The sequence below is a fragment of the Hesperophylax consimilis genome, chromosome 27, assembly GCF_061612785.1.
Source record: "Hesperophylax consimilis isolate HC1 chromosome 27, BYU_Hcon_1.0, whole genome shotgun sequence".
Classification (NCBI taxonomy): Eukaryota; Metazoa; Arthropoda; class Insecta; order Trichoptera; family Limnephilidae; genus Hesperophylax; species Hesperophylax consimilis.
In genome coordinates, this window is record NC_142862.1 from 3605651 (window position 1) to 3621768 (window position 16118).

General features: G+C 32.3%; 1 protein-coding gene across 2 annotated transcripts in view; it reads left to right on the top strand.

Moving 5' to 3' along the window:
• PPP1R15 (Protein phosphatase 1 regulatory subunit 15) overlaps nt 1–15032 on the top strand; it is a 60562-nt gene extending 45530 nt beyond the window's left edge. The window contains exons 2-3 of one of the 2 annotated variants that reach the window (XR_016304984.1): nt 9276–9855; nt 10660–15032. Coding sequence is in view for 1 of the 2 variants with exons in the window: in XM_089648005.1 (XP_089504131.1) it covers nt 9276–9731 (456 nt within the window). In the remaining variant the exon portion in view is untranslated. Of the gene's footprint in view, nt 1–9275 lie in introns of both variants that reach the window. The other variant, XM_089648005.1, reaches the window with a different exon arrangement.
• Nucleotides 15033–16118: the final 1086 nt, after the last annotated feature.

Sequence of the window (16118 nt, forward strand, 5' to 3'; positions counted from 1 at the left end):
ATATATGCTTGGACAGAAGATCAGTACGCAAAAGGATCAAATGAAATCGCAAGTTCATTATTCCATCTTCTTTCTAAAATTAATTTTGATGGAATCAACACTATTCGACTAATGGCAGATGGATGCGGAGGACAAAATATAAACTCTGTTCTCATAGGAATGTGCATGAAGTGGTTGGAAAACAGAGGTGATGTTGTAAAAAGAATTGAAATAATTTTTCCCGTCCCAGGCCATTCCTTTCTACCATCTGAGTTTTTGCTGGAATAGAGAAAAAAATAAAGAAGAAAGAAGTAATTGTCAATCCTGAAGAGTATTACGATATATTTAAGGAACATGGAAAAGTATATAATCTTGGAACTGACGTGAAAGTCTTTGACTGGAAGTCTGCCGTTCAGGAGGTTTTGAAACCTCCAGGCAAATGGCATTTTAAATTTGCTCCTTTGAAAAGATTTATTTTAACCAAAAAACCATCAGGCGTCATAACAGTTGCTGGAGAAGCTCACTATAGAGTAGATTTGTGTTCTTCAAAGAAAATTTTCAAAACAAATTTATCTGCAGTACAAATTAACCCCAAAGAGTTAAATTGTGGAACAAATGTAAAAATGGCTAAAATTAAGGATGTTGATTATCTTTTAAAAAAACATTATGGCAACAACTGGAGAGCTCTTGGTTGCTTACAATATTATAAAAATGTTATCGAAAGGTATGAAGAAAATCAGAGAGAATCCGAGAATATTGAAAAAGTGGAAGTTAGCGAAGAAGATTGTGAACCTATCGTGGAAATTAATGACCTTATAATATGATTTGTAATTAAATACGTATCCTTTGTACAAGCACCAATTACCAATTTACGAGTCTATTTTAATTTCTTGTTTATCATTTGAATAATAGTGTATTTTTAAAACTGTCATTGCTTTCATTGGAATTTTTTTTATTTTTAAATTGTTTATTGAAAATTAATTAATAAACTTGTGATTGTACTAACACTCTTTCGAGAATGGTGTTTGTACTTTTTTTTAAAAATATAATGAATATTTTTTGTTTACCTCATGAAAATAAAGTACTTATTTTAACAAAAATATGTATAATTTTGCTAGTTTGTTACGTACACCCATGGCTTCAAAAAAATGGCGGACCTACATAAGTTGGCTGCAGAGTATGACAAATCCAGTATCATGAGTTTCAAAGTATGACAAATCCATACATTATTTTCAAAATATGACACATCCAAACTAAAAAGTTAAATAAAAATGAAAATAAGCATTATACAAAAGAACTTACTTCATAAAATTAAATATTTCACTATGTTTATTGGAAATACGTTGAAAAATGGTTAAATATCGTCAATATTAATAGTTAAATATGTTTTCATGATTATCTCAAAACTGTAAAAATGGAGATGTCACACTTTGAAACTATAGGTCACAAATTAAGTTTCAAATTTTAAAAAATGTTCATCGCTTCAAGACCTAGCAATACCTAATGAATTCATTACTCTCCGATTCGGCCAAAATAGTACGTACGCTTTCGGTTCAGAAATATCGACTTGTTGACGGCACTCCTCGCTGTACTGCCAGGTATTTCCCTCGAGAATTTCCATAGAAGGATTCCAATACTAGTACGGTTATCGTTTACGTCAGGATCGCATCACAGCGTCGTGACGCACGCCGTGACGCTGCGACTATTCCGGCGCGTGACGCATCGTCTAATTAGGGATGTCCACTACATAATATTATTTTCATCAGAGATGATATTATTCTTAGAATGTTTTTGATATTTTTACTGTCGATTGGCTTAGTCACGATTTTCATATTTTTGTTATTATTTGAGACATACTGTTAAACAAAATGCAATGTTGTCAGCGCTATTTAAACATAGAAATTTATTTATAAGAGATAACTTTGCTATCCGGTTTCGCACGAGATTTTACACATTCAAATAAATTCGAGTGGGTTTTTTAAAACGAATCTAAAAGTCAAAAAAATTGAGTTATTGCGTCATTGACTTTGGTATATTTTTTTCTGAAATATCTATGTATCGAGCTATGCAGCTGTTTCAACGCTCCATGAACTGTGGAGTTTTGAAATATCCATTTAACGCCTCATTTTTTGATTATTTTTTTTTGATTTTGTGGAAACCCTTTTTTTATTAATTGTTTGCTTTTACTAGGGTGATACTAATTGAGAGTATCTGCGACTCTAGATAGTAAAACTAAGTCAAAAATAATAGTTTATCATAAGCAATAACATTTATTTTATAAAGTGCTTTTCTACTAGAATACAATATCTCTTTCGATATTTTCCTCAATGCTTCCCTAATAATCCTGTATCAGCGTCGTAAGCCATATGACGTAGTTGTGACTTCACTTCACATTCCGAGCATTCCGTTGTTTTAGGGTGCGTATAAACACGTGAGCTATACTGCCGAGCAGAACCATTGACTTATTTTTTACATGTTTCGCACCATTTTTCGATTGCTTCTTTCCTTTCCCATAATTAGTAGCTTGGCTCGCGCGTTTTTTTCTCATGTCGATAAGCAGCATTATACATAGAATACAGAAGAACACGATAACTATACTTCCCCAATCGGGGCTTAAATTTTCAATGCAAAACTGTGTTCACATTCAAATTGAATGGAGATCTACGGTATCAGGCGAGTGTAAGTGAGAGAGAGCGCTGAGCTATGGGCTAAATGAAACATTTGTTTCCATTCAAATTTGTATGGAAGGCAATTCTAATTTTATTTTTTATTCTATTGTTTTATGGGTATATCGGGTGAAGTCCTTGGTGTTTCCCGGGCTTCACACAAACTCTAATATAGACACCTATTATAGTTACCTTTATCTTGTTTGTTATAGTGACGTTTCTTTGGACAAATTGTATAGTAAAATTACATATTCGAATTAAATAAAATGTTACTTGATCCCCTCCAGCGTTTGAGGGTAATATATGACAGGGCGACCATATTTTAATAAAAACAAATTCTATCCTGCGGAAAAACTTAATTTTTTGACGTTAAAAAGAGAAATAATAATTCTTTCAAGTTTGCCTCAAATATTTGTATTGGAATCTATCAATAAAATCCTAAAAAAATTCAAAGTGAATAATTCATATTTCGCACCCCTATCGTAACAATCGGTTTAACTTTTTATTATTATATGAACGAGATAAAAGTGAAGTGATAGTTATCTTACAAATTCGAGAAATATCAAGTTCTTTCAATTTTTCTATGATTCGAGTAAAAATTTAAGTAAAAATGTGGAGAACATTTTACACGTTTGATATTAAAATTTTATTATTTCGAAAAAGTTATGTTTATTTTAAACGCGGACACCGGAAAGATTATTTTATCTAGTTTCTAAAACAGTATTTGTTTTTGAGTAAAAAAAAATTATTTTATTTATTTATTTATTTATTTTTCATGTTCTCCGTAAAACGGTTATTCACCAATACATTATGGAGAAGATTACAAATTAGACAAAAAGTATAGCAAAACACATAAAAAGGTCAGTTTCACTACTTTGTGACATACGTCAAAAGATAATTGTTAAACTGCCTGTAGGTTACGTTAAAAATGTCGATGGTCAATGCAGACTCGTTGAGCAGTTCAGTCGCTCTGTTGACTGGGGCGTTCTGATAGGCAGAAGTCCTCGCTTTTGGAGCATAAAAAAGGGTATGGGACCTTCCACGAGTATACTTGTCTGGGACATATAAGTTAATCTCTTTCAAAATAGGTGGATTATGTATAGTTCCAGAGATTATCTTAAAAAAATGTTTTCCTAAAAATATTTTTCGGCGGGCTTCTAATGTATTAAGATCGAGCATTCCTGCTAAGAATAAGGATGGATACAGGAAAGGGTAGTACATATATTCCCTCATATATAGGTAACGCATGAATCTCTTTTGTACTTTTTCTATTTCGAGAATATGGTTTTGCTCAGAAGGGGCCCAAATAATGGAGCTATATTCCAAGATACTGCGAACAAGTGCTTCATACGTTCTTCGGATTGCGATTCCGTTGGTAAATGATCTTGAATTACGAAGAACAAATCCAAGCATTTTGTTGGCACGGGAGACAATATCAGATATATGGGATTTGAAAGAAATAATACGTATATTGCTAATTTGAAATACAGAAGTCATGAAAGTACTGAAGGGTTAAAAAGTATATTTTATCATTAGCCCCTCAGGCCTCTGGCATATTCTGTCATAAGTTCTGAGTATTTCCGCTATGCAGTAAAATCCAAATAAATGTAACATTTCTAGATGAATTACGCTTTCAAATTTTACTATTAGAAATAAACATATAATTTTTTAAACATAAAAAAATTGTATGCAAACATAATTTTTTTTGTCGTTTCATATAAAAATCATTGCTAAAAAATGATTTTTGTTGTCGTTTCATATAAAAAATCATTACTAAAAAATGATTTTTGTTGTTGTTTCGTATAAAAATCATTATTAAAATATTCAAGAAGTTTCATATTTTTTTCTCAAATTACGGTAGCTTTTGGTTTAAAGCGGCGTACATTTTACTTTTTCAGTGGTTAACTTCTGAATTTACAACAAATCACTCTTTCTAATGCCGTTTATTTCCATGAGACCGTGTGAGCTGTTCCCAAAAACGAACAAATTATCCTGAGGGGTTAAGTAAGTAGGTATTTAAGTACCTACCTGCAAATCTATTGATTTTTTCAGAAAAAAATTGGTTTTGATTTATTAAATAAGAAAAAATTTGAAACGTATTTTTATGAAGTCGAGGACTGTTTACAGAATTGCCAGTTTGCGACTCGGCAATGATACGATTTTTTTTTCTAGTCGGACATTTGCAAATCGCTTTGCTAAAAATATATCGCTGAAATTGTGACCGGTCGAATATTTCTTTGTACGTTTCTGACCTTTATGTTGGCATTTATGTGCTCACTGAAGAGATTAGCCGGTAGAGGTGTGCTGTGGGCGTGTCAGTGTGCCAAACAAGTGAGAAATTTTCTTAACTTTTATTAAACAAACCTTTTTTTCTTGAGCAGGTAATCAATTAAATTTACTTTTTATGTGAACATGTACTAGCGCAGCTCTGTGAAAAATAGGAAATTCTTAACAAATCGTTTATAATTTTGAAAATGATTATAAAAAATAATTTCTGTTAGAAATATTATATTAGTATGTAGCCAGGTACTTTTTCGCTGGTCTGAATTCTTCACAAAAACAGTTCCAATTTTGAAAATTACACTTAAATTCAAAGAAAATTTGAGTTCATTGCACCAGAGTTATGCAGGACGCACAAATAATCGAAAGTTGTATTTTTTATATTTCTGCACAATTTCCAATCGGAATATGTTGTGAAGCTGAATGGAATTGGGGAGGAGGGAAGGAGAAGGGGAGATTCGGAAATACCTGGCTATTCATATTTGGTCACCAAACACGGTTAAAGTCATTTCAAGCGACGTTTCCATTCTATCACCGGGCCAATCTTATGTTATCTACCGCTCTGGAACGTGTCGCAAATAATATATCCAATACAATACTGTGGAATAACACAAATTAAATAAAATAAAATGTATATTTTAAATTTTAGTTAGTTAGTGAAATAAACAGTTATATTTTTACTGAAAAAATTACATGTTACATGGTTGCATTACAGAAAAACAAAGTGGATTTGACAAAAAAAAACTGATTAAATATATATAGATAAAATAATAGATACTTACATCAAAAAATAATGTTCAAAGATAAACAAATTAAAGAAGAAAAACAAAATAATGAAAATACAAAAATAACTTTCCATCACAACACAAGCAACATTTTTTCAGCTTACTGTGGTGGTAGCAGGAGATTTTCAAATATTGTCAGGTTATTCGTAACTCGGGAATGTTTGTATTTCTAAAAAAAAAAAAAACTTTATGTATCTAACAAACAGTAGAGGGTTTGTTATTAAATTTGATATTTTTTTTACAAAATATATTTAGTAAATTGACCTGAGGATAAATGTAAAATATCAGCGTCTGAAAAGATATTATTGTATTTTGTGCACAGACATAGGAATTAATAGACGAGAAGATAATGGCGAGGGGTAAAATCAACTGTTGAAGAACGAAGGGAGTGAAGCTGACTGTGATTCGTCAATAAATCAATCTGACAGTAAATAGGCATCTCGCATTATAATATCACCATTTACTTCTTAAAAGTAAAATCTGCTTTTGAATGAATAGACATTTTTACATGGGAGCGCAAATTACTCGCCACGTTATGAACAAATTTGCGAAGTCCAAATTCGGCAAAAAAATTCGGTTCTATTTTGAGAGTCGAATATTTCGTTTAAGTATTTAGTTAAGACACTTTTATAAATGTTCATAATTTACTTCCCAGCAACCAACCAGCTTTGTGTTTCGCGTCCAGACGTTTCTCGATGTGATAGTATATTATGTTTCTAAAACTGATCTATATTATACGATATGAATATGCTTAAAATAAAGTAAAATAATGCTTATATATGGAATGTAATACGACAATTGGGTTTATTCTCTTTTTCACATCTATTTTTACAAGTTTTCATAGTACAAGTCAACATTTTGCCGTTTTATTTCGTAAAATGAACCGATGATGCCTCGACCATAGTTCGCACAAGAATGATGACGTCACGTTTTCAAATTTTACTTGAGGCCATACGCGAGCACAGCCGGCTCCAATGGAACCGGTATGGGGAGTGGGGATAATACGCTTTTAATCACTTAGGGCAGGTCTACTAATATTCATATGTCTATGATTTTGTGCAAGTCTTTCTGAAAAATGAATGTTTTGTGTAGTTAGTTTTTGAGTGTGAGTAAATTGGCTACAAATCAATTTGTTTTCAAATCGCTAAAGATTTATAAATCGCACTTCTATGAATTTTGTATTCAGTGTATGTGTTCCTGTATGATTTTCTTCTAGACGAAGTTATGTGGATATTTTTACGTTGGTATTTGGATAATGTGGGATCTGTGATTGGTTTTATCACTTGATTTCGTGTCGGCAGTATGGTGGTATGTGTGTTTTATTTGTTTTGTGATTAGTTTATACGCCGATTTTTTTTTTATATCGCACACGTGCCAATTTTAGATTGTTGCGATGTGCAGAGTGCACTTTTAAGAAGCGCAAATAGTGCAGACCTTGATGAAACCAGTGCTGTTAGATAATGGAAAAGAGTTTTTAGAATATTTACAGTTTTTTTTTACGAAGTGTTATTTTTATTTTCCTGAATACCAAAACTAATTAAATGAAAAATATTAAATCTCATAATAAAAAGGAAATTAGTGGATCTTTGTTATTTTTGTACTATGCCCTTGAGGTAATATTTCAGAAAAATTGCACCATAAAATTTTCTTTTCACATATTAAGTTGCTACTAAGCCAATCTTTTAAAAACTTTGGTAAAATATATGGATAATAGAGACATAATATGCACTTTTTATTTATTTTAAAACACTTTGTGGTATAGAGATAATAATGAGAAGTAAGTATTTCAGTTTCCGAAGTGGAAAATATTGCATTTTAGTAGCTATATCGTTTTTTTTTTCTTCTTCAAACCATGTTTTGACCAATGACGTTACAATGTATCGTTTTGACATATTAACACTAAAAAAAGTTTTTTTAGGCTAGTTTTTAAAAATTTGATTTATTTTTTAATTAAACCTAAACAAAGAATCTAATAAATTTTGGAATAAATAAGAGAAGAAAAATAACTAACCTTAAAATTTTCACATAAATGTCAATGGCTGCGTAGTGAATTTTTGATTTAATTTTGACTAGGTAAATATTAAAATGTATTATTTTATTTTTCCGGAAATTGAAATCCTTACTTCTCATTAATATGTAACTACCCACAAAGTGTTTTAAAATAAATAAAAAGTGCATATTTACCAAAACTTTTCCCATCGGTAAATATGCATTTGAATAGGTTTGTTCGGGTTTTAATTTAATTAAATAAAAGATTATCTAAAATCGTAAACTTCGAATTACTTTATTTTATGGGGCGTAATATCTCATGTATTGTACTAGCGATTGTAAATCTGAGATTAAATTCTAATAATTGTAAATTCTAAGTTGTCATTTTATGTGTTAAAGAAAAACAGTTAAGATAAATCAAAACATTTTATTACTTTGGATAATAAATTATTTATTACTTTGTACATTAAATTATTTACGACTCACTTCTGATGTTCTCCATAGCACTGAGCTGTTAGATGACTTGCTGGCTTTTGTATTTCCATCATGATACAACATGGGTCTCTTCAATGCCCGAGAGGTTAACTCCTGCTTTTAATTTAAAATACCCTCCGTGCAGCATCCCTAAAGATGATATATGACCTAAACAAAACGACAGGCAAAAAACCTGTGAAAAATCACAGGATGTAATTTTATAATATAGTTTCCCTTTTTAAAATGGCCTGCAAAAGTAAACCATATTTATACGACATTTCAAATATAGAATTAAAATAATTTTCTGCAAAGATATATTATAATTAGGTACCCACCTATCTACTTAATCGCTCCTCTGAATTCGAAAAGGTTTTTTTTAAAATGTATGTATGTATGATTAAGTTATCCCATTTGATCTATTCTATGATCTATTTCATAGAACGAACCGTTTGAAATTTAAAAGGATTTGGTGCGTGTTCACATTTCTTCTATTGTATTTCGTTCACACTTGCTCTATTCTATGGTCAATTCTATATTCAGTTGAAGTTGATTCATAATTCAAACTTAAAACAACTCAATTACTCTCAATCTTGTTGTGTAATCAGATATGAGCGCATCAGCAGAATGCTGCCTGCTCATTACATAATAATAATAATAATAATATATTGGGTTTCTATTTCTATCAAGCTTTCTATGACATAGAAAGTCCGTTCTCACTGATCTAGGAAATAGATTTCATATATAATTCAAAGAAAACTCAAATAATAATGTATGAAACGTGATGGTTATGACTATTAATATTATTAATAACCATAACCACCATGTTTTACCGCAGGGGCAGAGAACAGACTGCCACATAGCCCTGTCTCGGCACACACTCCTTGCGTTATATATCCCTGTCTGTTACCCTGAGTCTTGACTTGGCCCGACTCACAATTTTCTTGATCTTGCCGTGTATTCCGTGCGTCCTATACTTCTACTGTTCACTTTCGCGACATATATTCTCCTTACACTCCTTTCTTTGCGCATCCATTCTACATACCCACGCCATCATATCTTCTTGTATAGTTCCTAATTTTAATATTTGGTCTCTTGATTCCAGGTCCGCTTCGAGTCCGGCGCGCCCAAGGTGCACAAGATCGTTGCGTGGGCGCACGCCTATCGCCAGGCGCGCATCGGCCCCTGGGAGCGCTGTGCGCGGGACGGCGAGCGGTTCCGCCAGCGCATCCGCGACACCTCCGTCTGCCTCGAGTGGGTATTCCGCGCCGAACACCGCAACCGCATCTTCTTCCAGAGGTTCCGTCCGCTCGTCATGAGAGCCGCACGCGAAGAGCGGGAAGCCAAAGCGAAAGAAGACAAACGATTAAAAGAAGAACTGAAACTTAAGGATCAAGATGAAAGTTTGAATAATGAAGTTGTGAAGCAGGAAAAGTTGAAGAGAGAACAGGACGCTATCGAAGAGAAACGGATGCACGCCGTATTTCAAGCTATGATTAAGGCAAACGCAGCAGAACAGCAGAGGCTTATGAAAGACGTGGAGACCGTCGGAGGCGATTGATCGTAGTTTTAAAAATTGCCAATTATTGTGAACAATGTGGAAAATTTATACAATCGCGGTACGACTTGAAGTTAAAGGCGAATCAAGCAAATATAGAACATCCGAAATGAATAGACCACTGAAGGTTCGTCTTATTTTCAATCAAACGATATAACGGAAGAAATATATGGAACAACAACTACCTTGGAGAATAATTTTTAACACAATCAACGTAAAAATGTAACTGTCGGAATCTTACAGTTGCAGAAATAAAATGTGGCAAATATTACATTAGTCTGATTATTTTGTGAAAACAACGTAACTACTAAATGGAATTCATACACCGATCGCATTTTATAAGTAAACCATACTGAAAAATTACACCTATAATATGTTTACAGTTGAAAAGTTAGGTTTTAATTTCCGCTGGATGTATTCGTTATCGCAACTTTTTAAATTAATTTGTTGCGCTTTGGTTTGTAAAGTAAATGCTTGCTGCGCTTTATGGTTTGTTTGGCTTGGGTCTTTGCTTTACGAGTATATCGCGCATTATTATTAAGACAATCTTTCAATTTGTTGACTTTTATGATGTATGGATATTTTCTTGGCAGCTGTATGCACAACCAGACATCTATTTATGTAACGATTATTTCAAACATCAAACTGCTTGGCAATGTGATACGTGCTAATACGATATATTCAAGAAGGAATGATAAGTTATCACAGTGATAAAATGCGTAAATCTTACTGAAACAATGAAATAATACTAGTTTCAAACTATGTATACAAGCGGAGAGATTCTGGGAAGATGTTCTTACCTGAAACTTCATAGATCTGTGAAATTCTAAAGAAAGAAATGTCCAAACTAAACAAAGTCTGCTGAACCATGAAAACTGTTGTACAAACTTTGAAGATGTCTGTCGATAAATGTTTATTTGTATTGTTGCAGTTCCTACGATGCCGACCGACTTCCAATTACAACTGTTTTGGGAACGATGATGTTTTGCGAATTCAAAGTGATAAATTTAATAATTTAATTAATACATTTTATTCAATAATCTATACAAGCCAAGCAATTAAAAACGACAATCTTCGTTAATTTAAAGGAAAGTTTTTAATGCATCAATATGCGGTATCAATGTTCCAAGTTTTATACGAAACTGTAAACAAATTAAATGTACATCTACAAACCGTTTTCTATGCATAACCGCTATTCGATTTGGTCTCATTTCTCATACAGCTCAGGGTAGCTAGTTCCATCAATGACTGAAATATGGTCGTAGACGAGAAAGAAACAGAGATGATTTAAGATTTGCAAGACCAATTAGTTAGTAGGAGTATTGAGACCTCCTTTAGCCAACTTTTCAGACAGCTTTGCAGAGGCCGTCATAAGGGCAGAGCTGAACTCTAAATCTGCCGGATGCTCTGACAATAGACATCGAAAGCGTGTCTGAAATGTTGACTCTAGAAGGAGGAGGATGGGCTAAATGTAAAAATACCATTAAAGTCAAACAATATATAAGACACGAAACTACAAAGAATATAAATATTATATGAATGTGAAAAAGACTAGAATGTTTAATCGTACGACATTGCTAAGATCATCGCTGTATGTGTTCATTAAAAGTTATCAATATTCAAATAACTGGATGTGTAGTAGTGTTCTCTAAGTTTTTAATAATATATTATGTACATTTGTTCAATATTATTATTTATTCAAGAACTTTGAAGGAAAAATAGTAAAATTACAATCAAAATGACATTGATCCGAAAAATATATTATACTAATAATCATTTAGAAGTTAGTTTATTCTAAATTGTAAGTAATGTATTCATGTTTAAATTTTATATCAATAATAATACATATTTATAGATTTGAAGGGCTTACGTGGTCTTTTTGGTTTAATTTCCTGTATTTCTTATATTTATGAGTCGTCGACTTGCAAAACCCAATTCGGGAAATTTCTGCTGGTTCCTGATACATTCGCAAAGTGCTTAGGGTAAATTGAAAATAAATAAATTATTAATATTTTTCGCTAAATATCAAAAAAATAATGTATAATTATGTTTATTTTTAGCATAAAAGGTATGTTTTTTTATATTCAAAATGTTCTAAACAGTTTTTCGTGACGTCCTACAGATTTCCAAAAAATTCCAAAGTGGCTTTTGCAAGTTGACGACTCATAATATTATGTACGTTCAAGCGATAATTTGTGCAAAATTTAAATATGTATCTCTTGTTCTTCTATGTATTTTTAGTTTTATTTGGCAAATCTTCACTAAATTGTAGTCTAAACTTAAGGTTTTTCTTTTACCAATCATAATAGTTTTATGTATTTCTTAGTATATATGGTTGTATTTTTTTTCCATTGCTTTCACAAGACTTGTGTCAGAAATATTTTGAACGTAGGGCCAGTTATTATACTGAACTACGATGACTGATTATAAAACAAACATAACATCTATCTCAATGCCCTGTCCCTGTGTTTATAGCGGAGAGAACAGAACTCCGCACATCACGTTCGGGCATGGAATAATAATAATTATTTTCCTGGCATATAAATTTAATGTTGTGAAAATGATGTTTATATAATAGGAATAGGATTAGTTTATATTATTCTTTACACCGTTTTCTTTTAAATTTCATCCTAATTTTTATGTTATTATAGACATCCAAATTAATAGATTAGCCAATCAGGAAAAGGGGAACAAAACCTGGGAGGCGGCGTGACCATCCTATTTTCGGTGATTTCTCAATAAATGAATCTGACAGTATACACGCAACTCACATTGTAATATCACCATTCGGTCCTCGAAAATAAAATCTGCTCACGAATTACTAGTCCTTTTACAATGGCGCACAAATTGCTGGTTGTGTAAATAACTACAAATCCAAAATCAGGTAAACGAATTTGTTTCCAAATTTTAATACTTTGTTACACTATTTAGTTTGAAACTTTTACAAATGTATTATAACCTCCGTCGATTTTAGCATCGCTACGCTAGGCAATTCATTTAAGAATGAATATTCAGATTCTGCGCAGAAAAGTTCCAAAATGGACAGCTCTGCAAACCTTTGCCTCATCTTAGTGACCTCTACTTTTACATGCCTGGTTATTATAATGTGCGCTCTTCGGTGGTCAATGTAGGACTGATGTCATAGTTTATTAAAAGCATTCTCGGACCCTGCTGGTGCCAAAAATATGGTCACGTTGTTTGCCTCCATCCTGTCGAAATGATACCCATATATCATATTAGGGCAAGTCTGTTAATTTAAATGGCTATGTATGTTACCATTTTTAAGCTAAGTTGTTTGAAGCCCATAGTCACATTTGACAACTTCACGAATCGACAATAATGACTCCTGTTTACTAGACCACCCCTAGTGAGCATTTGATCTAATGTTTATCTGCCGTCGTGGATAATAGCACGGTTGTTACATAAGCTGATCATCGGTGGTCAACATGGGCCTGCATTTGGCGTGGCAACTATAAAAAAATCCAAAATGGCGCTGTTCGTCAATTTGTGATCATGTCAAATGTGACTGAAGTTTGAACAGCTGGACGTTTTTTTCAACTCTTCATTTTTATTTTTTCATTGTGACAACATTTCAAGTGTTAATAAATAATAAATAGTATTTTAGGATAATTAAAAATAAATACTTTTTTTTTTACAAAATTTTGACTTTTTTTTTTTACAATAAATAACTTTTGAAAGGATGTCTGACAAATGTTAAGTTCCTTTTATCACTTGATATATTTTTTAATTGTAATATAATATCAGTTCTTTTCTCAGGGGTAATATAAAAAAATGTCCTTTTTAACTTACGGGTAATAATTATGAAGTTAAATTCTATCATTTAATACAATAAATATAATGATAGCATAAAGCTCAATAAAACATTTTTTAACATTGTATTATTTTTCTTTAATTATTTGGGTTCGATTAGCCGTAAATTATATTTTTCGGGCACCAAAAAATCACAAATGATGATACAGAATATATTATACAATATTTGTAACTAGTTTAGGGAAATCTTTTTTGCTCTCATCACTGATTTGAAAAACAAAAATTGTGTTTTACAGAATATAGAAATGTGTTTGCTAAGTTCTGTAGGAAGATTACCAAGATATAAGCATGACCGAGTAAGATGTAGAAGTGTTTCTTTAAAGTAGACCGGAGAATTGTCGATACAATTAATGTCATTTAAGCGATAATTGATCATTTACTGAGGCAATTGAAACGATTGACAGTTGAGACTTTCCACTGAGGGAGGAATGATTATTCATTTAATTGATTCATTTTCATCGCGGAACTAATTTGTTTTACTTATAATTGCATTATATCGCAATTGTCCAGAGTTATGGAAAGAATAATCCATTGATTATCACTGTATTCGCACACTGTGTGTTTGTGTTTCTGTAGACGCCCAAGTGGGGCGAAAGTATTGACGTGTCAATTGAAGTTCCGTCAAATACGCCATAAGGTGTGGATGTGGGCAACTGAGATGTAAGCATGACCAAGTAAGGTGTAGAAATGGTCAACTAAGGTGTAGAAATGGCAACTAATGTGTACAAATGGCAAACTAATGTGTACAAATGGCAAACTAATGTGTATAAATGGTCAACTAAGGTGTAGAAATGGTCAACTAAGGTGTATAATTGGTCATCTGAGGTGTAGAAATGGTAAACTAAGGTGTAGATGCCGTCAACTAAGGTGTAGAAATGGTCAACTAAGGCGTACATGTGGTCAACTGAGGTGTAGAAATGGTCAACTAAGGTGTAGATGCAGTCAACTAAGGTGTACATGTGGTCATCTGAGGTGTAGATGCCTTCAACTAAGGAATAGAAATGGTCAACTAAGGTGTACACGTGGTCAACTGAGGTGTAGAAATGGTCAACTAAGGTGTAGATGCAGTCAACTAAGGTGTAGAAATGGTCAACTAAAGTGTGGAAATGGTCAACTAAAGTGTGGAAATGATCAACTGAGGCGTGTAAGTAAGGTATACAAATGGCTAACTTTGGTGTGGAAATGACCATCTTCTATTAAACAATAATATTTTAGACATTTCTATATTCTGTAATAATAAATTATTTTCATAAATCCAAATTAGAATATTTTCACTGTATTATTTAAACATTTATGTATGTAATATTTTAGTTTTTTTTTATTATCATAAGGTAAAAATCTATGTGTATTTAACATTATATAAAATAAAATAAGGTTAGATGTAATTGATATTTTGCACAGATAGATAGCCAAAATATTAATGTAATGAATATATTTACACTTTTCCTGTTTGATTTATGTAAAATTCCTGGGTAATATTAAAACAAAAATCATAAAAAGTTGTTTTATTTCATTTTGATTAATTTTACTGAATCATCACATAAGTTTCATTGGGTTGTGTTCAGAGATGTGCTTTGTTTCAAATAAATCCATTTCATTGTGGTCAACGAATGCCCGCTCCATTCATTCCCCGGCGGGATTGATGAGGTTCACATGGCGACGCCTGAGGCCCTAAAATGGCTCGCAGATCTAGATGTCCCCCTCTGACCCCCCACCATACGAAAGAAGAAGAAGAATCCATTTCAAATGGAAATGCAAAATGCAAAATGGGTGTTTTCCATTTTCGATTTTAAATGCTTTTCTAAAAACCATTTTGCATTTTAAATGCTTTTCTCAATGCATTTTCCAATTTAAATGCTTTTATGCAACATTCTTCCTAATATCTCCACTCATCTTTTTTTCATAAGCCCCAAATATCAGTCGGTCCTCAACCTCGCTATGAGAGATAATTTACGTTTGTCAAGTTGCTCCCTGGTAGGAGCCCTGGCAATTGAGTGATACCATTACAAAAAATACTGATTCAAATACTGAACATGGGACCATGACGCTGTAATATTAAATTTTAGATAGCAGTTTTTATGTTTTTACGTTGGCAACATTAGTCCCGCGCAAATTTTTTGTGGTGTCATAATCTGTAGTCGTGGTGATTTTGGATTTACCATCATGTAATATGTTTGTTCTACATTGATGTACATTATTAAATGACAAAATTGCTTAAAAATTCTATAATTATTTTAATTGTTTGACCTGAGAAACCATTTTTCATTTTCAATGCATTTTGAAAGTAGGTATTTTGCATTTTGCATTTGAAATGCTTTTCTAAAAACCATTTTGCATTTTGCATTTTCAAATGGAAAAGTTTTGACCCATTTCCATTTTGCATTTCAAATGGTTTTGGGTACCCATTTTGCACATCTCACACAACTTGTGTTATTATGAAATATAATCTTCTATATGTATAAAGCAGAGTGTCTGTGGCAGGCGGGCGGTATGGTTTTGTTTTTCATACAAATCTTCAGTTTTATTCTGAGATTGATTATTCATTCAAAACATGAGTAA